A 23,422-nucleotide genomic window follows, 5' to 3' on the forward strand; every position below is an offset into this window, starting at 1 on the left:
TTTATAAAACCCTTACTTCAATCACGACATCATAAAACCAAAGTGACTAAATGGAATTCAGTATAGTCACTATCAGATGCCTTTTCATTCCTTAAATAGATGCATTGTTGGCTTTGATTTAAGTTGACTGAAGACTTTAACTGAAATATCAACTGAAGTACCACTGGATGACAGTCAATTTAACAGGCCGTTACCACACTTGTACTTTTAACAGACTGTTACTACACTTTCACTTTTGTACAAGGCTCCTTGTTATTTAGTTTTTAAATTTTCATTTCCAACATAACAAAACACATTATGTGTGTTATTCTTCATATGTCAGCGTTGTCAGGAATTCAGCCTCAGCAAGTGGGCATTTCAGTATCTGCTTATGAAAGAATGACACCACCTTTGTAATAAATAAAGTTTAATAAATTGCCCATGGCCATACCCTGATCTATTACACAACTGTGTATGTGCCCAGATGTTATTCAATTCGCAAAAAAACAGCTAACAAAAAGAGGCTGAAGTACTTGTTTGAACTCACTTCAGCACAGTGAGCGGACTAAATATTGCACGTAAGTGCTAAGCAAAAATGACTACTTTCAAAGGAAACACAGAGAAATCAAACCTTGCATTGCTGAGAATGCTACTGTACAATGGCTGGATTGACTTTCACTGTGGAGCAGCAGGTAAAGCTCAGCAGGACAACAGATGACTAAATCTAAACCTTAGTATCCCTCAAACCAGGACATCATCAGACAACAGGTATTTTTCCCCCTGCTGCGTACTAAATGAATTTATTTTCAATTATATTGAAATTTGGGTGGTGGGGAGAAGAAACCACACTGCAAGTTTCTCAAACCTCCAAATCCTACAATTGCTGTCATCTCACAACTTTTTATTTCTGGGAAAAAAGAAAAAAGTTTCCTATTGACAGCTGATCCCTTCTGTGGAGAATTCATTTTTGAAACAGCCTTACACAGTGCTCAAACTGCGGAACTTTTATGAGTTTTCATCTTTTCTAGTAAATCCTTGCTTTCCAGTCCTTCCCTGCAGTTTCTCTTCAGCATTCTCAGGTGTGACATCTAAGGGCTGGATACTCGTGTTAGAAATGGGGAAGTGGGCACAACACTCAGTCAGTGCCAAGGGTATGCCTACCTGCCTGTACTCCCCAACGAGCATTCCTTGGCAACTGGGACATGTAGCAGTCCAAGATCAAACACAGCAAAATGCCCTACAACAGAAGTAATTCTTCTACCCATTCCCATTACTAAAGAGTGTGTCATAAGTTCACACGCACCAACAGCACCCTCACAACAGTCTTCAAGAAGAAAGTTAGGAGCAATGATGTGATACATGGCAAATATTTCACCTCGTTACTTCAGAGGGCTACTTGGGTTTCTTTAGAGAACCAGTTCTATGAGCCAAGTGATTACCTTCTCCCTCAAGTAGCCCCCACAAAGACCAGCATCTCTGTTTCCACAAGCCACTAATAAGCTGTTATTGACTATGTAGGGGTATAAATGGATAGGAAAATGAAGACAAACCAAAATTATTAGGGTAGCCACAAAATCTGTAGCATGAAATATCCTGAAAATGTTGGTTGTGCCATTAAAAAAAATATATAATTTGAGATGTTTTTGTACTGTTTTTTAACAAGTTTTCTGTAGGAACTCCATTATTAGGGGTAGCATAAAGTCAGGATTAATAGGAGAACAAATAAGCCCCCAATCTCATGGCTAAACAGTAGGGAAAAAAATACAAAAGACAAACCATTTTATTTTGAAGCAGCTCATCTTCTATTTCATAAAGAGAAAACCGATGTGGGTAAGTTAGTGCACTAAGCCATGGAAAGCACAACAACCATTCCAGTGAAATTCAGTTCTTGGCGCAGCTGCTGCTCACTGTCATAAAAGGCCCTACACAACTTAAAAGTCCCTCCAAGAACAACTCTCCTGATAAAGGAGCCCTTCATGTATATATTTTAAATCAGATTAGATTAGGAGTCTGCAGGAAGTCTTCTAAACCTGCTTGTGAGGGAATATACTCCTTCATATTGCCTTCTACTATGTTAAAACCCCCGGAGACAGGGCAGGACACTGTAGGAATATGTTTGATATATAGTTGGATTAAATAACAACCTAATATATCAAACATATCACACAGAGTCCTGCAGAAAAAGGCATCCAGGTTTGATTCATCTTGGGGAAAAAAAAAGGACAAACTGCTGAAAGCTAACAGCAGGGAACTTTTTGACTACTAAAGACTCTTGTGTTTGAAGGCACAAGGCTGCACGAAGAGCATACCAACAGAACAGGGTAGGTACAGCAATGCTCTCTGCTGCTGCACCTCATCTACTGCACCTTTTTCCTCAGAAGTGTTCTTTTTCCAGTATTAGTGAAGTATGTAGTGTTTATTAGACAAAATCTTTGTTCTTAAGAAAATTACTACTTTTAGGGGGTTGTTATTTTACAGCCAGTGGCATATTTGCATCCCAGGAGGAATATGTGGCTGTATTGCAAGACACTTGACTCTCCAAAAATGAAAAACAGAAAAAGAGTCCATGGTCAAGAAAAACATAATTGTATTTAAAGGAAATATGACAGCCAAAACTTGCTTAATAAACAATAAAGATCTTACTGCTTCACAGATCATTCCCCACACCTTGATCACTGCAATGAGAATACTGAACGGGTTTTGTGTTATGCAGAGGAGTAAGAAGACCTACTTGGGAGAGTTCTCAAAGTGTTTGGAAGATAGAAGCTCAGAAGACAGACAGATATTAACAGGTTATCAATGGGGCAGTGGACTACTGGACTACGCATTTTAGGAGCGCATTCACCAGCAGCCAAACGACCAGGATTTAAAGCAAACAGAATCTGCATCACAAAATAAGACATGGGCAGCACTGAGCAGGTCAGGGGCTCATTAGAGAATGTTCTCTGGGATAAAACGATTGCCAGTAGTGGAAAATGAAGGTCTCATGGTATTGGTCTCAGTCTAAGACATCAAGGGAGTATGATAAGCGCAAAAATATGTAGAGAAAACAAGAATTAAAAAATAATTCAGAAGTATCAAAAAAATTAAGATACTGGAACAAATGAGGAAAAAATCCTACCTTCAACTACTGATTTTTTTCTTTAGAAGTGAGACAAACTGGAACACACAACAACGAAAATTTCAAGCCCAAATCAAATTGCTCCCACTCCCCAACCCAGTAACAGAAGCTTACCCAAAAATACAGAATGAACCACCAATTAATAATGATGAAGATGATGGATTTCCTGCAGGCAGATTATTCTAAAATTATCAACTAAGGACTTCTCTGCAAGTTCACTTGATGATGATTACTGTTAACCAAAGCAGGATACTGGTCTAGCTGGACCAGAGATCTGTTCCATTGCAGGAGACAGCTACTTTTCCTGCATTTCATAGACTAAGCGTAAGAAAAATCAGTCATATTAACCGCCTTACCCAATCTAGGCATTCACACAACAACACCATGTATGTTGTCGGAGACGAGCGTCAGAAAGACAGAGCCTGTTCAAAGCAGGAAATCCTACTCTGGGAAGATACAAACTACAAGTCTTCAGCAGAAAAAGTGATATTTGAGCCACTCTGTGATCTTCCTAGTACCTCTGATGTGTATTACAATCCATATTGTGAAAGGGATTAAACATCTAAAAAAGGATGTAAAGGCTGTTTAAATCCCATGTTAAACAAACAGTTGGATATGAATTTTAGCTTCAGAAAATGACAAATAAACAGACCAATAAATCACAGGCAGACTGGATACTCAAATTAACATGTTAAATGAGGAGCAGGTGTGAGATCTGTATTCAGTGGGAAATTACAATGACCCTGGAGTGGCTTAGATGTTAGAAGGAAACTGCTCCATGGTTACTAGGCAACACACATATGCTATTGTGCAATGATTGTATAGAAAAGGTGATGGAGGACTCTTCCTCTCCTCAGACTCAGCCTGTGTCCTCTGCTCTGTAGAATCTCATTATAAAAGACCATTTTTCTTTATAAACAAAATGGATGTACTTGTTAAAAAAATGCAGGACAAAGAGCATTTCTTTTTCATGAGCTAATTTATTCCTATCACCAAGCAGGGGGGTGGCTGGGAAGTCCTCAAAGAGTGAAGCTACCAAGAACTATTTCATCTGATGTTCCTGAATGACAGAATAACACCCTGCACCAAAAACAATCACCCAACGCTGAATGTTCTTGAGGCCCTGCTTTTCAGAAAGGCTCAGCTTTACTCAGAAAACAGTTTTGCACCTACAAAGCAGCATAAACAGGGAAATAGATACATAGTCCTCTCCTGAAGTCAGTTACACAGCCAAAGCACGATTTTCATTTTAAAGAGATGCAATTCTAGGCAACATGGTAATTTCTTCTAAAACCTGCCTGTTCATCCACACTAGGCAAAAGGTAGTAATCCTCTGTGATCCACTCCTGTGAGCTATGCATACAAGCATAAGTAACAGCAGTTTCATGTATTCCCTCTGTACTATGCATGAAAATAGTTGGCTTAATTTTATATAATATATTCAGAGACACGTTTGAAATGACCTGGCAACACGCAACACTACTTGCTTTCATAATTAACTATAATTTCTTTTCCTTCAGGAAAATTAAATAGAAACAGTCATACCACGTATCTGATTTGACTGAAGCAGCTACTCTTTTAGCATGGCATATAGAGCTCTGGTTTTAATCTTAGAAAATCCCGAAGGTCTTCTGCATTCTGCTGAATCCCTTCTGTGCTGCTGCTTTCTCCTGCTATCCTACACACATTCAGATGAAAACAAAGGGCCTCCAAAGGAAAGCAAGTGAGAATGACTTTTTGTATCAGTAAAATGTGTTTGGAAAAGAAAAGTAAATAATCAACAGTGATGACACTGTAACTCTTAAAAGCATTTCCAACATCAGGCTTTTTTTCCTTTGCTTGCTCATGGCTGGTGCTTGACTCACTCCCTGAAAAGCATCTTTTTACCCTCTTCCTTCAGGGGTAAGTTCCATCCAGAGCAGTGTCTAGTGGCACTGAGACTGATGCAAGGTTTGATTGTTTATACTATTATCGTGAACGGTAGCAAAGTATACACCAATATATGGGCTACATGTATCTTCTGCTTTATTAACTTCAAAGAAACAACGGGGATGGCCACTCACCTTTGGCTTGGCTCTTGGTTTCAGCTGCTCTAGCTTCTTTGCTGCAGCCTCAATTGATGCTGCAGCCCCTAATAGCTCTGTCTCCGCAATGACTGTTGGGTCTTCTGGATCCACCCACTCTGTCCCTGGAATTAATAGAGAGGAAGACAATAACTTCAGTGCCACTGTGAGCTGCCATTCAAACAGGGTGATTTACAATCACCCTTCAAGTGTCAAATACAGAATGCACACCATAGAAGGCTGATTTTAGTACCATAATGGCATAAAAACACTCTAGTTTATGCCACTGAGAGTAAAATCTAAGTCAGAGTGAAAACAAGTATTTAGCAGGATTATTGTGTTATGAAACTAACTTAATTAAGAAATGTGTAAGCAAAGCAGCTTCAAAAAGGGATACTGTCCATATTAGGAGCAAAACTAGCTGTCACTCAACTTCCATTTATCAGAGCTCTTAATATTGCTTCCAACTCAACCAAGTTGTAAGGTACACTGACAAGCCTGACTGAATAGTAAAGAGGACAAGAGAGAATCATCCACAGCACTTTCCAGAGTCTCCTTTTTGGCAGCGGTTAGAAATGAAGCTAGTATTGACTGAAGAAAGAATGATTTTGCCAATGTGTTTCTAACAGCAATGTAGAGAAGGCCATAACTTATTCAAAGGTCAGCTTTCTTTTTTGTGTTTTTCTTTTGTTGTTGTTGTTGTTTTTGGCATTTCTCTTGGCTCAAAGAAATTTTCTAGGTTCACAAAATGAATACTTGACTGGAGGTGACCTCAGATTTTTAGAAGTTCTCAGTGCAATATTATTTTCAATTTCATAATATTATTCTCTGGATGACAAGATTCAGAAAGCATCCATGTTCTGGATTGAGGGAAGCAATGAAACAGCTATGGAAAATCAGATGGAGAGAGAAAAGGAAACCAGAAAACTTCTGAGTTCATAACTACTGAGGGCAAGGGGAGGAAGTAGTGACACAGATGGAAACAGAAAAGGATGTAAAGGAGTGTACACCAGGCAAAGAAAGAGTAAGCTAGAAAAAAAAAACAAACAAAGGAAAAAAATAAATCTCTTAAGGCCTTGTTAAACTTACTGAAACTGGATCAGAAAGTTTGGGTGAACCTAATATTAAAACACCCACTGAATACTATTAACTGAATCAACTTAATAACTAATCCTTATTAAGGAAGAGTGAATGGGGAGAAGAACACTGGCATTTTGCATCAGGAATAGCATACCCATGTCTGATTTGTCAAAGATCAAAGGAAATAACCTTGAATTGTTATTTATCAGTTTTTCACAAGCCAAAGAATGAGGCAGTTTCTGCTACGGATGACCAAATCACAGGAGAGTACAAAATGACTGGCTCCTATTTGTGATGTACTGGGAGAAAGCTAATGTACATGGTACTGTAATCCTAGTGAGCTACGCTTCATGCTGCTAATCCCTGTATAGTACGTATAGATGCATTTTAAATAAAATACCAAAATATTACCGATTTCTCAGCCCAATACATATGGGCTGAGATACAGGCAGCATGTAAAAAACACAGTCAAAACCAAACTTCCTCTAGCAGTTCCTCTTCAAAAAAGGCATTTCACATAGGTGAAAACATTTACATCTTGTGTTGGTTAGGAGACAGAATTTTATCATTATCTATGAATGAAAATTAGGAATGAGAATTGAGAATGGTTAAAAAACATTTTAATTTCCACAAAAAAGCCTCTGAAGTGAATGAAAAAAAAATCCCCCACAGGCAGTAAGTGAAAAAAGAAATTAAATTAAAACGTAGAAATACTGGAAATAAATAGATGTCTCCAAAGTTGAGGACAGTAAAAAGATTTAAAAAACACATTTAGGGAACAGAAAAAAATCTGATATTGACATGGCTTGTTAGGAAATGAAAACAGAAATTTCAAAACATCAAAAAGGCCCAAGAATTCAATAAATTTACCTGAACAGGGAAAAAGCATAATGTTGATCACTGTTGTATGAAAGAGAGTAACTATATTAAGAAATAGAGGGGAAAAAACCCATAAGAGAATAATAAGGAATTCCCATAGATGAAAAGTGTTTGGTCAGGATTCTTTTCAAAGGAATGTGCACTGATAAAAGCAGGAAATAACTGAAGAAAACCTGGAGTGTATGGAGTGGAGAGTATCAGAAAAAAATAGTATATAGTGGTCTCGGGCCTAGCTTAGCAAAGAAGGATTGAACAAATACGAATTTACTAGAAGCCTTTGCTGGGAGGGGAGCAGAAATAAAAAAAAAGTGATTACAATGCTTTATTCAAAATATTTTACTGTAGCTTTCTATTTCCCATGAGATTAGAATGTTCTTATGCCTTTCTGATAGCTGTGAAGATTTCTTTACACTAAAGTTGCCAGTAAATCTGGTAGTAGATGTGCTCCAGCAGTAGTGGTCAAATATTCAATAACACCACCTTTAATATGTATTCATTTCATTTAAAATGTAGAAAGTTAGAACTGCCATCCTAAGAGTTCACATGCATCACTGGATAAAAATTTTACCGAGGAAGCCAGTATCTGAAAAAAAAAATAAATAACTCATCTTCTACAAAAACAGTGGATTTCTGCTCAGTAATGGAATTCATTGTGTATTTGAGTGCTGAATTTATATTTGTCCACAATAATTGTAAGAGTGCTGGAAATTCAATTCTAAGAGTTCAGGAAAACATCCAGACCACAATTTTTTGAATTGTTTCATTACCATACTTTGTCAGGGCAGGACCCAGACAGAGGACTGTAAACACTTTAGACCTAAAACTGACATCATTGCTTGAGGCTGAGTATTAATGCAGTGAGATTTTATTTGAAGTTGGAATGCAACTATCACTGAAAAGCAGGATTTATTTTGACTGAACAAAAATGAGTATAAGCAAAGGAACCAGTCATCCAATTGCAATTCAGCCACCAGTTTAAGAGAAGCAAGACTGTTTGTTTTCTGCTCCTGTGGCTCGTGTGCTCTGCTCAGTGGCTCTACCTGCAAAGGCCACACAATTTGCAGATACTTATGACCGATCACATGAAGTGGGATAGTTTACCATGTTTAGACAAGTTTACCAACACTGTGAACAACTGAATACCAGCAGAGAAATTAAGAGAATGGAAGTAGGTGGCACCAAGACACCTGGAACATAAGAAAAGGGCAAAAGGGCTTTTTTTTTTTTAGTTTTTGGTTTTGTTTTAAACTACAAAAATGACAGATCATCATCTCTGGGGTAAAAAGCACACCATACTGGCAGCCAGGCTGCCCAACTCACCTTTCATTGCTTCTGCTGATTGGATGAGCTCTGTGACAGCACCAGCAACCCGCTTGGAGAAAGAGGCCAACTGATGCTTCAGTTCTGGAGTTGGCTTTTGAAGGATCTAGAGAAAAAGATAAAATGTAATAATGCATATTAGCAACGATTCCAGAGAATGCTGGAACATTCCCAAGGCACACTAATGAAAGATTTATTTTATACAGCAATTGGCTGAGAGAAAACCTGAGTCCAGTGAGAGAAATACAACTGTCAATCTCCAGAAGCAAAAGCTTACACTGCAACGCCTGACACATCCTTGGAAAATGGCACTGCCTTGCATTTCTACAGGAACTGACAATATTGTCTGGAAGTTCTCAGTACTAAAAGTAGGATGGAATTCTCCAGAACACAGGTGTATGTGTGAGCACGTGGGAGGACTATGCAGCTTTAGCACTCCATTCTCAGATATTATAGTCATTATACTTACGCTCAGGCTTAGTCTTTCTACACTGCTGGAGAAAAGCTGATTATCTAGCATTAACAAGCTGGTTGGCCACTATTTCTAAGAAACAGAGTTAGAGAGTTCTGCAAGCTAGTGCTAATTGTCCATTCTGGAAAAAAAATCAGCAATGGTGAACTCAAAAATCAGCAGTGGTGAACACTTGCCAACCCTGTGCAAGACTCTTACACAGAAGGGAAAGACAGACACTTCAGAACTGAATTTGAAGCATTAAACCATGCTTCTTCAAATGGAAAACAGTCAGATGTTCAGACAGTGAGGCTGAATTCTTCCCCTGAACTGGAACATTCACATTTCTAATTACCATATTGTAAGGAGAAAAGAGATTAAGTTCTAGAAATTAACGTGTACTCAAAAACTACTTCTGAGAGAAGAGTGACAGATATATAGAGAGATTTAGGAGCAAAACAAGAGGTTGAGTCTTGAAAGTCACATTCAGGTGTTCATTTTGTTAATGTTTTCAAAAACTCCCCCACAAAGCAGCTCTGAAAACAAGGTGTGCATTAAAAATATATTTTATCTCTTTGTAAGCGTGTTTCCCATTTGCAGTCAAATGCCCAACCCCTTACTTTGACAGAATAAACTAAATTGAATTAATTTCTTAACTTTGCCTGGTAAGAAATCTACCACATAAGGAATTCTGTCTCACTGGAACTGCCATGTCAATGTATGGGTGGACTGGTCTCCCTCTTCCTAAGGCTGATCTTTAGTCAACTAGTGTCCATAGTAAACAAGAGTACAAGAATCCTCAATAGCTAATCAATCTACAATGCTAACAAAACGTAACGCCACAGTTATAACCAAGGTTTATACACAGTATAATACCTTAGTATGGCAGAAACTGGGCTTTAAGCATCTCAAGGGTTATCTTCCCACACAAGCAAATATGTCCAAAAATACATGAATGTGGTCAGGATATCAAAGTGATATTTCCTGCTCCAGCAACTGTGACGCTCGTGCTACCTATAATAGTAGTGGCAATGTTGGAATTGGAACAAATGGATGCAAATTTTAACACTAGGCTATTTACAAACTGCACTGTTTTAAAGGCAATTTAAAACTCATAGCAGATTCTCATCCCCTGCAGAGACATGTAAAGGCATGGCATGAGAACAACAGCAAAAGCTTCAGACTTCCCCTCAACTCAGCATGAATCAATACTGACTCAGATGGAACATACAACTAAGGAAGGTAAGTCGGTCTTTAACCTTGCTAAGAATATAACTGATAAGTTGTTTTATACAAATTTGCACATGCTCAACAGCTTTAATTAGTATATTCCCATGCCCCACACCTCACTAAGTGATTAGGAGAATATTCCTTTGAGCAATCAACTCAGTTTTGTGCCACTTGCCCAACAGAAACTCTGCACAAGTCAATACACTGGCTTAAGAAATCTTAGATACTGCATCTGACAACTCTTGCACCTAAAGAGTATCATCTTCAAAGAAATATGGCTGCTGAATAATACTTCTATGTTTTGTGTATTGCAAAGAGTTAATATAACTGATTAGACAGGTTGTATTCTCAGCGGTAAAGCTGACTTGGATTTGCTAATCTGCATCTAAAAGCCACTTAAAAGAAATCTCTGAGAGTCCGTGAAACTGATTTCTCATTTAAGTCACCCCCAGAAACTTCAATATCTCACCAATGTTAGTTCAAACACCCATTATTGCTTTCTACAAATGTAATAGTAACATAGCAACAATATATTATGTGATAATTATGTATGGTCAAGAAGCCAGCTGGTAGTGGGATTCATCAGTTTGGATGTGAATGGAGAAGTTTTATGCAGAGCTTTGAGGGTGTCATATCTGACATGAGTTGGAGAGCTCTTTGGGAGCCAGTGCTGGCTTGGGGCTTTGGGATGGCATTAAGTGCCTCTTACTTTCCTGTAATCAGGATTCCAAAAGACATGTAAAAGTGCTTTTATAAAGATTACATTAACCTCTTTGATCTGGGGGACAGGAGTGTGCCTAATGCATCTAATACTTATAGTGGGTTTAAAAGGATACTAATGTGTCTTATTTTGATTTCTTTGTCAGGGACCATTTTTAGATCAGGTTCTGTGCTGCCTCCAGATCTGATCCACAATTCAGTCCCATTTAAATACTTCCAGTCTTCCTTCTGTCTTGCAGCTTGAGCTAAAGTACTGAGTTTATTTTAGCTTGCTTTTCCTGAACAACAAAAATATTCATAATCTTGTGACAAACTGAAAAAAAAAGGTGTCACTAGCAGCCACTATAGAAAACCATCAGGGGGAATACTCTCCTTGGAAGCATCCAGTATGTGCACGCAGATGACTCCTTACCAGGAGAACATGTTCCAAGAGTTCCAGGTATCCCAGGGTACATTCTGTTCCAAAGCGCAGGGCTCTCTCTCGAACTTCTTCGCTCACATCTGGGTGATACGATGCTTGCTGAGGAGGCAAAACAACATTAGTACCCCAAAACTGCTCCCAAAAGAGAAGGCCCATGCAGAGAAGATAGGAAAAAGAGAAGGGAAGAGAACTTTCATAACATGCAAATGACATTTGAGCTTGAGGGTCAGCTGTCTCTGTTGTAACAGTGTAAGCAAACTGTGCTCCAGTTCTGAGAATGGCATTGGGAAGAGTTTTCCTTTTTTCAGCACACCCTCCTGTCTGGGGGTGCATCTGCAGTCTCTCTTAGTGTCCTTCCTTAGGCACTGTCAGCAGTAGCACTATTTCTTTCTGGCAGTTGAGAACAAAGAGAAACCCTTGAAGGACCATCTGAAAATACAGAAGGATTTACGATTTCTTCTAATGAAAATATATCACTTGGAAAACATCTTGGGGCTGGAACGGGCTCTTGGGTTGTGTATACACTGTTCTACAGTGCAAAGAGTATGCTATTGTGGCTCTTCTTCTTTATCAATACTGACAAAAATAAAAATTGTAAGTGTAGTTTTGCCACCCAAAAATGGCCATTTACATCTTACGGGTTAGAAATATGCTAACCCCACTTTTTTATTGTAAGCCTGTACAGCCTACCATCAAGGAATGGCCATCTGGTTTAAAGACCAAAGCATTAGCTGGCCCCAGAAGACCTTGGTCACCCACCAGCCTGATGCGTGGGTCAAAAGGGAGTGTCTCACTTTTCCTTCTCCATTCCACACAATAAAGGTAATGGTTTGTTCCTTATAGAAAGTTTGCAAACGGCAGATGAGAAGTGCTATGGAGGTGCCAGCATATCACAAGTCTACATGAGGGAGAACAAAACCCAATCCAACCAACCAACCCACCACCCAAAAAAAGCGTGAGCTGCTTTTTGTTACCTGGTAACACATTGTACGTAAAAGGTTATTAATGGCTCTAGATTTAACACGGCAATAGGCAGTGCTGGAATTGTCTGTTTAAATACAGAGAAGCAGCAGAGTGCTTCTTTGACTTCTTAAGAATTTCCACAAAGTATAATGTCTGACAACTGACGTAAGCCTGACTAATTCAACCATTTTATTTTTAATAAAAAAGTGAAGACTGCAGCCTTTTCAAGCTTTTTATTTTCTAAAATAAACTTCTAGGGAACATTTTTTATTATTGAAGAGAAGTGCTAGTTGTTGACAAGAGAAAATTCCTAGAAATCTTAAAAATTAGCATTTCCTCTCTCAGAACAGCTCCTACCACCCCTGCAACCTCCTCGCTTCCATTAGGATGGGGGATTATGTCACCGCTCACTTATTTTGAGCCCTTCCTGCAACCCTCAGCACCCCGAGCAGGCGCTGTTGTCAGCTGGGCCTGGAGCTGGTCTATGGGCCCCCTCTACTGGGAAGTTCAAGTTGAGCAGAGCATGGAAAATGGCTCTCATGAGCCACCTTCATATCTTCATCTTGTCAGCTAATGATCTGAAGGGAAAGGAGAGGGAAGGAAACAGGACAGGATCTTCCCAATCTTCAGCATACTCAAACACACTTCAGAAGCCAAAAAAAAATCCAGAAGAGCTTATTTTTAATTTTCAGTTAGGGCAGAAGGATACCTCAGTGTTCATACGAATACATTGCAAGCACCCTAACCGATAATGTCTCTTCTGCACTTAAATATTGTTACATATGCAATTAGAGAAAAAAATCTGTAGGAGAGAAATATAAACATTCTTTTATGCTTTGTATACATAGCCAAGACTGATATTAGAATATTTTGGGAGCACTTTAAGGTACAATGAGTCTTAAAACAAATCATATACTTCACAGCAGACTGAACAGGTGATGAAGTCCTTTTAGGAAGATATTTCTATAACCCAGAAACATCCCAACAGAAATCTCACTACACCAGTTTGGACTCGCAACAGAAATGTTTACTTTTCCAGACTTGCAGAGAGCCTGCTGAAACATTTCTAACTGAAACATGTGTCCCAAGAACCAGAACACACATTTATTTCCTCATGTTGAGGCTTCTCTTCACTATCAGCCCCCATTTTCTCTTTCTGTGCTTTCGAAACAGTAAGGCCACAAGAGCTACTTGACTCGAGTACTGCGACTTCTAGCCTGTCAGCACTCATGAATAACTTGGAGGTAAAATGTACTAACATAGTCCGAGGCAAAAAAAATCAGTGCTGTTTGAAGAACCTGGAGAATTCACACAGTCCAACCTCGCTGCCTAGAGCTATATCAACATTAAATTCAGACCAGATTACCTAGGTCTTCTAAAAGCTCCAAAGATGAAGATTTCATATCCTCATTAGGCCCCTGTCCCAATCCTTAATTAAATCCACAGTGGAATAATTGGAAGTTCCTATGTTTTTTGACCATTGTGTTTCACTCCCCAGCCATGCACCTTGAGTAAATAACCTTACACCGCTTCCTCTCAGCAATCTCCTGCTAGGTGTTAGAGGGTGCTGCAAGGTCCCCCCAAAGCCATTTCTTCTCCAGGCTGAATGGGCAGGTCTTCAGCGTCTCCTCAGGGCCTGTGCTCCAGCCCCAGCCATCTGAGTGGGCTCTGCTGAGCTCATTCCAGCTTAAACAGTGCCTGCCTGCCTGCCTTGTTTTGGGGAGCCCAAAACTGGACACAGTATCCTAGATGCAGTCTAATGACTGCTGGGAAAAGGTGAAGAATTGTTTCCCTCAACCTACTGGCTGTGTAATGATTTAAGTTATTATTCACTTCAATTATTTTCTATGCTTTTGACAGACTTTTTATATCTGTTTCCTTTCCAACAGCAATCATTAAAAATAGTGATATTATGCACAGGTTGGTTACTGCATAGTCATTATTTTATACAAATAGGTAATAAGGACAGAAATTGTTATTATCTTAGGGCCTGCCCTAACCTTCAGTAGATGTAATTACAGTGTTTCCACTGACTTTCATGAGAGTTGTCTTGGTTCATTATATCCTGCAGTAATCAACCTCATTGTCTTTTGAAATGGCATCTACTTATAAACATGGAATTAGTAATGAGCACTGTAAATTCAGGTGTAGCAGAGCAAGCACAAGCATATATATAACTGCTAATAAGTCAAACCCTTTATGCTACTTGCCTTAGGCAGCTCGCAATGAAAGAGAACTTAAATTTAAATTCCTGACACCAGGGAAGTCTGATCTATGTTCTATACAATTATATAAGGTACGTGCCTTTTTGTCTTAGCTCAAAGAATGTTAAAATCTGATTATTTGTCAGTGCTTATTGCACAGATGAGCTTAATGGCACTGGAAACCCCTCCAATATTTGTCCAATATCACAAACCCCAAGTTGCACTGCACAGCTTTTACAGCAGAGTGAGACTAAGACTGATGGTTCTTACCCCTAAAATTCAAGGAATGTGGCTTATCATTGAAATGTCATTTCATGTAATCAAATTGTAGAAATTAATGAAATAAGATTCCTAAGTCTCTGAGCAAAATTTGTAGAAACAGGGTTTTCTAAACAAAGTCTGGTATAAACCGTATACTTAAAAGCTTTGTTAAGTGACCTGACTATTTTGTCATACAATTTAGGTCGTGCATTAAATTAGTAACTTGGAGACTAATTCCTGTTTGCACAAGAACTACTCTTGATTTTAGGACACGTAGACAAGAGAAAACTAGATCTTACTCCTTGTCAGTTTATCATTACAGGTAAGTAAAATGCTTCCCAGCCATTTTCCTTCTGCAGATTGCTTTCTTAGTGATGGTAATTCCCCGGGAGATCCCAAATGCTTTTCCAGCATCCCAGACCTCCATTGTTCAGTTTGCAGGAAGTTTCATCCTGTCAGCTGCCTACAATGCACGAACTCAAAAACCATTAAGTTAACTGGGACCAAATGTAAACATAAAAAAATGATCGTTCATCATTAAATGTTCAAAATCCTGTATTGGGCTGCATATTGTACATGTGAGTGTGTTTATAACATTTCTGGAAACAGAGGATTCTGTTCCTGAGAATTTGCTGCCTGTTTGGAGAGATTGAAACAAAAATGTGTCTGAACTAGCCACTTCCAAAAGACAAAGGATGTTTAGCGCGTCTCAGCACCTGAATTCAAGTCTGAATTGATTTATCAGAATGTTGCTGTGGTTCAGTTCACAACTGTGAACTGTTCTTGGCCTTCCTTAGAAGTTTCAATTAACTGCATTGTACCTAAGACATATTAGGCTACGGTAGTTCTTATGTAAGTGGCACAGTAGTTTTCCCATGCAAATCAGAGCTGCTTTGTTTTGTTGACCTTCTGAGTTTATGAAGTGGAGAGGACAGAAACAAAATTTGAAGCATGTGACGTGATCAAGAACTGTCAGACACTAAAAACCCTGTCAGAAAACCAAGTGAAAATAAAGTTTCATTCAATGGTTTTGTATAAATCCAGTTCTGTGTTATGTTAGAACTTGCACTTTTTGTATGAGGATCATTTTAAAAACAAAATTAACCTGTCCATCTGGGCAGTATTAAGATGAAAATTTATCTGGGGTTGATGTCGGGAGTTAAGATTTCAGCAAATACTGAGAATCAGACACCTCACAGAGAGCACCCGTCATCTTCCATACACGTAAAGGCAAAAGTAAATAAAAACAGTTTACAGGGAAAGGCATTTTTGTGTTACTACTGAAGAACAAAAGGAACGAGATCTTTATAATGCTTGTTTTTATTATTATTATTTATGCCTAGATCTTTTTTATCATTAGAATCAAAGCCAAATGGCTTAATAGCCATTTATATGACACATAGTTTGCCCCCAGGTTTGCAGGTCAGCTTTTGAAAGTTGTGTCGATCAAGCAAGTAGAGAACACAGGGTACCAGCATTTTTCGTGCAAAAGCAAAAACACATTTTGAAAAGCACAGAAGAAAGTGAGCAAACCAACAGGTCTGGTTCAGAGGAAAAGGACTACTAAAAATAGACCTGAGCGATTCCTTTCAACATTCCTTTCACTGTTCCTAGAAATATTGAAATCATATTTGTGACCATAGGATTATTTGTATATTCTGCTACTTGCACAGACTGTTTGTCTTCCAGTTTAATAGGAGACTGACAACTAGGAAATCTCAGGTCAAATAAAACTTCTCATTTTCACAAAAAGAAAAACAGTCAGTATTAGTGCTGCTGTTTTGTGCATAGCACTGAAAATGCTTTCTGAGAGCCGTTCCCTTAAAATTATCATAACCATTAACTTTCTAATTAGAAAAGTAGATCATTAATACAAAGAAATGGAGCAGAAATTGTGAAATTCAAGGGATCTAGAGGCACACACACAAAAAAATAATAAAATCAATCTTAAGCAAGGAAGTATATCTTTACCTTACAAGCGGTTAGCCACAAAAAATATTAAAATCAATCTTAAGCAAGGAAGTATATCTTTACCTTACAAGCGGTTAGCATGTCAGCTACTGCTTTGCGGCTCAGATTTGCTGTAGCAATCACATCCTCCTGTCTGCATGAGTTCCCAGCTGCAACAGCTTTGGCAGTTGCCATGGTGATTCCTTTCGTCATCCGGATTGATTCTTCAGGTGATGATGTCTTTTCTGGAACCTCACTTGACTGAAACACCTAAAAGCGAAAGCAGAAGGAAAGCTTGATACCATTCAAATCAAAGCAGAACAGCCACAAGAAAGAGACAGCAACTGGAAGCAGCTTTCGAGCAGCAGGAAATTAGAAACATATTTGGAGCACTTGAATATCATTCTTCCTTGTCATGAGCCAGCTCCTGATAAGCCTCCTCACCTACAGGCAGCAGAGAGAAACAATATGCTAAGGGAAGCACACAAAACCAGGTTAACCTATTCATCTCATCTGCCATGTAACTACCTGGATGACAGTTTGTTACAGACAGCTGTTCAGAGTCTTACAGGATCCAAAGAATTACTATTCTTTTAATTCTTTTTCGCCCTGACTGATGCTTAGGCTGGTGTGCTCACATGAGGAGATCCTTCCCCTGCAAAGGCTGGGCCCTACCATGCCCCTGTGGTCAGCACAGTGCAGGACACACTGAGAACATCACTAAAATATTCAAAAATTGGGAAATGGAGCATTCTCTCTTATCCTATATTTAGTCTCCCTTAGAAACCTAAAGATATAATTTTACAGGGTGAATTGTGTGAAAATGGTTCAAATTATCTGACAGTATATACTACTTTCATGAATACTAGAATAAATGAACTGTGGTAAGATGTAGGTATTGAGAGCTGGGTAACCTTACTTTGACCTTATATTTCCTTTTCCCAAGCTTTAGTCTGTATTTTCTTGCTGTTCTTTTACTGTGCAGGGGCAATTCGGAGTGCACAATTAACCAGGAGAGGTTTCTTGACTACATATAGTGCAACCTAAGTAGGCTAGCGGTTACAGAGTGCAAATGTTTGGACAAAAACAAGCCTGGCTATCCCATGCTCCTCTTGACCCGCTCCTAGTGCTCCACTTTCTCCCCATGAAAGACATGACACCACCACAGACACGTTCCTTAGCAATGCTGACAAAAGGAAAGGCAGAGAAGGAACATCTCAAAGCAATACCAACCAAATTGAGAAAGCAGATGGGTTAATGCACAATCCTCCAATAGTAGATCTGGACAGGTTTTTAGGTGAGTTATGGGGAGAAATGCATCTTAGCCAGGCCTTCATGAGGATACACTACAATAACCTGCACTAGGTATCATACAGAACATTCCTGACCAGGTACCGAATCAGGAGTTTTTACCGCTACAGACACTGCATGAACTCCCAACAACTATATACAGATATTTAAGAAAAACAACAAAACCCAACCTGAAATAAACAAGAGTTATTTCTTCATTACAACAGCATTGCTCACACAATGAAAAACAGACACATTTATAAAGCTCTACTGTATTGTAGCGTAATAGTGCTCTATGGAGAGCACTTGACAAGGCAAAACTGTGCCAGTGCAGTTATAGTGTAAGAATTGCTAATCCACAGATTATACAACAAAATATTTTCTGCTTGAAGCTGTGTCTGTGGTTTTTTATAAAAATGGACTGTAAGTAAAGGAAAGAAAAAATATCAGGCTTCTCCACAAACACACTTGCGTTAATTTATGTCACTGACTAGTATACTGGTAAAAACCAAAATAACTGAAAGCTGGAGGCTATACTTTCATAACTCAAAGAGGAAAGAAAACAATTGCCATGGTCTAGCACCTAATTTGGGAGAGAATTCCATGCTATTGTTAATTCCTGCTCAGAGTATCAGATAGAGGGCTGTGTATCACTGGTACTACTATTTTATAATAACGGAAAAATAGAAACAAGATGAACCTCCAGGTGCAATCTGGCTATGATGCTGAGGAGACATTACCAAAACCAGGACCAAAAAAAAAGTGAATAGCATTGGACTCAGAAAAGAGTATCTGTAGTGAAAGCTTAATGTCTAAAGAAGCAGCTGCTTCCAGATTTATACATAAGAGTAGCCTCTCAAATCTCAAAGTGGGGACTGGTAACGTCTGGAAACAGGCTGAAGTGCTGTTGCAATTGTACTTTCAGAGGAGATTTGCAACAGGTAGAGAGAACCAAACTGCGCCCAACACACTGCGAGGCAGCAAAGCACAGGCTGAGGAGGCGGGGCTGGGCCTGGACAGGTTGGTTTGAGTGTAAGAGCATACTTTCAAAAACTGCCACGTATGGCTATTTTGTTCTGTACCGTGAGTTCCTGTTTGATGTACTCGATTGTGGCCTCAAGAGCTCTTGTCCCTCGAGTAGCTTCATCTTCTACTGCTTTGACAGTCTTCAAAAGCGATGTGACATTTGTGACCATCACCTGAAAGAGAAAGAGATGAAGACAAAAATCGATGATTCGTCCCTCCCATTTTTGAGAAACAGCAGGTTACGAAACAAGACAAATGAAGCTGGTAGCATTATTACTTCTAACAGGGCCTAAAAGCCTTCATGAACTGTACTTATTATGGGAGAAAATACCAGCTCTCTTGTTGGCCATTTTCTGAAAGCCCCCTGCAAGTTGCAAAAATATAGCACAACTAACTGCAGAGCGATACTACGTTAAGTGTGAGTGTTCTGGCAAAAATTTACAAAAAAATGGAAGATCCACAACATTTCCAGGGTAAGTCTCTTACACAGATTGATTTTGTTAATGTCTTTTCTTCCCACACATTTTATACTGCAAATTGAAAGAGATGCAAACACAGGTATGGTATATTTCTTTTTGAAATTTACCCAGCACATTCTCCACAATCAGATAAACTCCACGAAAACCAGCAGCTGAACGCCAACCTCAACCCCAAATGTGGATTATAGAATCAGTGTTACTGTTCCTGTTACAAACCCAATACTACTGCTGCAGAATAGCCTCATCGTCACTCAGCTTTCCTATACCCCAGTATATTGAGGTACAAATGATAGCTACAATGAAAAAAGAAGAGACAGAAAGGCCAGCTTCTTGACAATTACGACTTAAAATATAGAGAGCTCTTCACAGAAGAGCCAAGAAGCCACTTCTCTTGACTACATGGGTCATTTTCAAGCAGTGCCTCAACAGTTCACTGTTTTCCTGTGCTCTGGAAGGAAGAGGCACGGGTCTTACAGAAAAGCAACAGACATGAGCATGAGACGAGCTTCTAGCCAAGCAAGAAGCTGCCATGACACACTCATAATGTGAAAGCAGAAGTAATACTGCCTAAAGTCTCCACATCTGGAAATATTTTGCAGACACAAAGCCAAAAGATCTTTGTGAGGCAAATGTCTTAAGACATCTCAGGTGCAGGGAAAATAAAGCACAAAGACATCACAGGTATGGTGTAATCTGTGCAAGATTTGAGCTTTTTGATACCTGTGTACCTCCTGGAAAGATCTAGAAGAGAGGGATCATAAATCCATAATATTCTACTGTAGAATTATTGGAGGTGGGTTTTTTTGTCTTTCCTCCCTCCCCTTCTCTCCCCTTCCCTACGCTGCAAGGCTTAAGTAAAGAGGTCGTGTGCTTATCCTAAACACGTCCCACTGTTAAGAATGTAGCATTTAAATACCATTTCATGCTGGATAAATTTTACTCTATAACATTATTAATGTAGAACCTGCACTCAGATCACAGGCTAGCAAAAGAAAGAAGTTTGTCTTCAGAAAAAATTACAGTTCTTTCATCAAAACCACAGAAGTCATCTGACAGCCTACAAAACCTGATAGCTTCATGGAAACTCAATAGTTTAGCCTTAATTTTCTGTACCATCCTAGGATGATAATGAAGCAGAAAAAGAGATGAGATTTCAGGCAATCAGAAGTTATTGAAATCCAAGCTTTGTGTGTCTTTCAAGTGCGATTGCACAGATACTTTCAAGCAAAGTGTAAGAATAAGATTTTACCTTGGCAGCACCTTTCGAAAGAAAAAATATCAGGCTTCTCCACAAACACACTTGCGTTAATTTATGTCACTGACTAGTATACTGGTAAAAACCAAAATAACTGAAAGCTGGAGGCTATACTTTCATAACTCAAAGAGGAAAGAAAACAATTGCCATGGTCTAGCACCTAATTTGGGAGAGAATTCCATGCTATTGTTAATTCCTGCTCAGAGTATCAGATAGAGGGCTGTGTATCACTGGTAGTACTATTTTATAATAACGGAAAAATAGAAACAAGATGAACCTCCAGGTGCAATCTGGCTATGATGCTGAGGAGACATTACCAAAACCAGGACCAAAAAAAAAGTGAATAGCATTGGACTCAGAAAAGAGTATCTGTAGTGAAAGCTTAATGTCTAAAGAAGCAGCTGCTTCCAGATTTATACATAAGAGTAGCCTCTCAAATCTCAAAGTGGGGACTGGTAACGTCTGGAAACAGGCTGAAGTGCTGTTGCAATTGTACTTTCAGAGGAGATTTGCAACAGGTAGAGAGAACCAAACTGCGCCCAACACACTGCGAGGCAGCAAAGCACAGGCTGAGGAGGCGGGGCTGGGCCTGGACAGGTTGGTTTGAGTGTAAGAGCATACTTTCAAAAACTGCCACGTATGGCTATTTTGTTCTGTACCGTGAGTTCCTGTTTGATGTACTCGATTGTGGCCTCAAGAGCTCTTGTCCCTCGAGTAGCTTCATCTTCTACTGCTTTGACAGTCTTCAAAAGCGATGTGACATTTGTGACCATCACCTGAAAGAGAAAGAGATGAAGACAAAAATCGATGATTCGTCCCTCCCATTTTTGAGAAACAGCAGGTTACGAAACAAGACAAATGAAGCTGGTAGCATTATTACTTCTAACAGGGCCTAAAAGCCTTCTTTTTGAGAAACAGCAGGTTACGAAACAAGACAAATGAAGCTGGTAGCATTATTACTTCTAACAGGGCCTAAAAGCCTTCATGAACTGTACTTATTATGGGAGAAAATACCAGCTCTCTTGTTGGCCATTTTCTGAAAGCCCCCTGCAAGTTGCAAAAATATAGCACAACTAACTGCAGAGCGATACTACGTTAAGTGTGAGTGTTCTGGCAAAAATTTACAAAAAAATGTAAGATCCACAACATTTCCAGGGTAAGTCTCTTACACAGATTGATTTTGTTAATGTCTTTTCTTCCCACGCATTTTATACTGCAAATTGAAAGAGATGCAAACACAGGTATGGTATATTTCTTTTTGAAATTTACCCAGCACATTCTCCACAATCAGATAAACTCCACGAAAACCAGCAGCTGAATGCCAACCTCAACCCCAAATGTGGATTATAGAATCAGTGTTACTGTTCCTGTTACAAACCCAATACTACTGCTGCAGAATAGCCTCATCGTCACTCAGCTTTCCTATACCCCAGTATATTGAGGTACAAATGATAGCTACAATGAAAAAAGAAGAGACAGAAAGGCCAGCTTCTTGACAATTACGACTTAAAATATAGAGAGCTCTTCACAGAAGAGCCAAGAAGCCACTTCTCTTGACTACATGGGTCATTTTCAAGCAGTGCCTCAACAGTTCACTGTTTTCCTGTGCTCTGGAAGGAAGAGGCACGGGTCTTACAGAAAAGCAACAGACATGAGCATGAGACGAGCTTCTAGCCAAGCAAGAAGCTGCCATGACACACTCATAATGTGAAAGCAGAAGTAATACTGCCTAAAGTCTCCACATCTGGAAATATTTTGCAGACACAAAGCCAAAAGATCTTTGTGAGGCAAATGTCTTAAGACATCTCAGGTGCAGGGAAAATAAAGCACAAAGACATCACAGGTATGGTGTAATCTGTGCAAGATTTGAGCTTTTTGATACCTGTGTACCTCCTGGAAAGATCTAGAAGAGAGGGATCATAAATCCATAATATTCTACTGTAGAATTATTGGAGGTGGGTTTTTTTGTCTTTCCTCCCTCCCCTTCTCTCCCCTTCCCTACGCTGCAAGGCTTAAGTAAAGAGGTCGTGTGCTTATCCTAAACACGTCCCACTGTTAAGAATGTAGCATTTAAATACCATTTCATGCTGGATAAATTTTACTCTATAACATTATTAATGTAGAACCTGCACTCAGATCACAGACTAGCAAAAGAAAGAAGTTTGTCTTCAGAAAAAATTACAGTTCTTTCATCAAAACCACAGAAGTCATCTGACAGCCTACAAAACCTGATAGCTTCATGGAAACTCAATAGTTTAGCCTTAATTTTCTGTACCATCCTAGGATGATAATGAAGCAGAAAAAGAGATGAGATTTCAGGCAATCAGAAGTTATTGAAATCCAAGCTTCGTGTGTCTATCAAGTGCGATTGCACAGATACTTTCAAGCAAAGTGTAAGAATAAGATTTTACCTTGGCAGCACCTTTCAGCTGGTACATGGATGGATCATCTGCTGGTTTGCTGGCAGCTCCTTTGGTAGCACCAATAAGATCAGACAGGGCCTTTGCAACATCCTTGATAGCATTGATCAGGACAACCTATAGGAATGAGAAACAGCCATAAGTCTCAGGCAAGCAGGCAAGAAATGGTAGCCTGGAGGAGGGCATGATTTTCAGAACACAGGAAAAAAAAATATCTACTTGGCCTTAAAGTCACAAATCCTAAGTAAAATCTGTAGATATTGACTCCTAAACCCAATGTCAAAAGACAGACAGTACAACTGGCTTGATA

General features: G+C 39.1%; 1 protein-coding gene across 4 annotated transcripts in view; it reads right to left on the reverse strand.

Moving 5' to 3' along the window:
• TLN2 (talin 2) overlaps positions 1-23,422 on the reverse strand; it is a 185,358-nt gene that overhangs the window by 14,615 nt on the left and 147,321 nt on the right. For all 4 annotated transcript variants that reach the window (XM_014944527.1, XM_014944528.1, XM_014944526.1 and 1 more), the window contains 6 exons: positions 23,104-23,229; positions 21,352-21,468; positions 16,727-16,912; positions 11,256-11,363; positions 8,443-8,548; positions 5,164-5,288 (listed from right to left, as the gene is read on the reverse strand). In XM_014944527.1, the coding sequence (XP_014800013.1) occupies positions 5,164-5,288; positions 8,443-8,548; positions 11,256-11,363; positions 16,727-16,912; positions 21,352-21,468; positions 23,104-23,229 (768 nt within the window). The remainder of the gene's footprint in view (positions 1-5,163; positions 5,289-8,442; positions 8,549-11,255; positions 11,364-16,726; positions 16,913-21,351; positions 21,469-23,103; positions 23,230-23,422) is intronic.

This window comes from Calidris pugnax, unplaced genomic scaffold (genome assembly GCF_001431845.1).
Source record: "Calidris pugnax isolate Ruff unplaced genomic scaffold, ASM143184v1 scaffold70, whole genome shotgun sequence".
NCBI classification, from domain to species: Eukaryota; Metazoa; Chordata; class Aves; order Charadriiformes; family Scolopacidae; genus Calidris; species Calidris pugnax.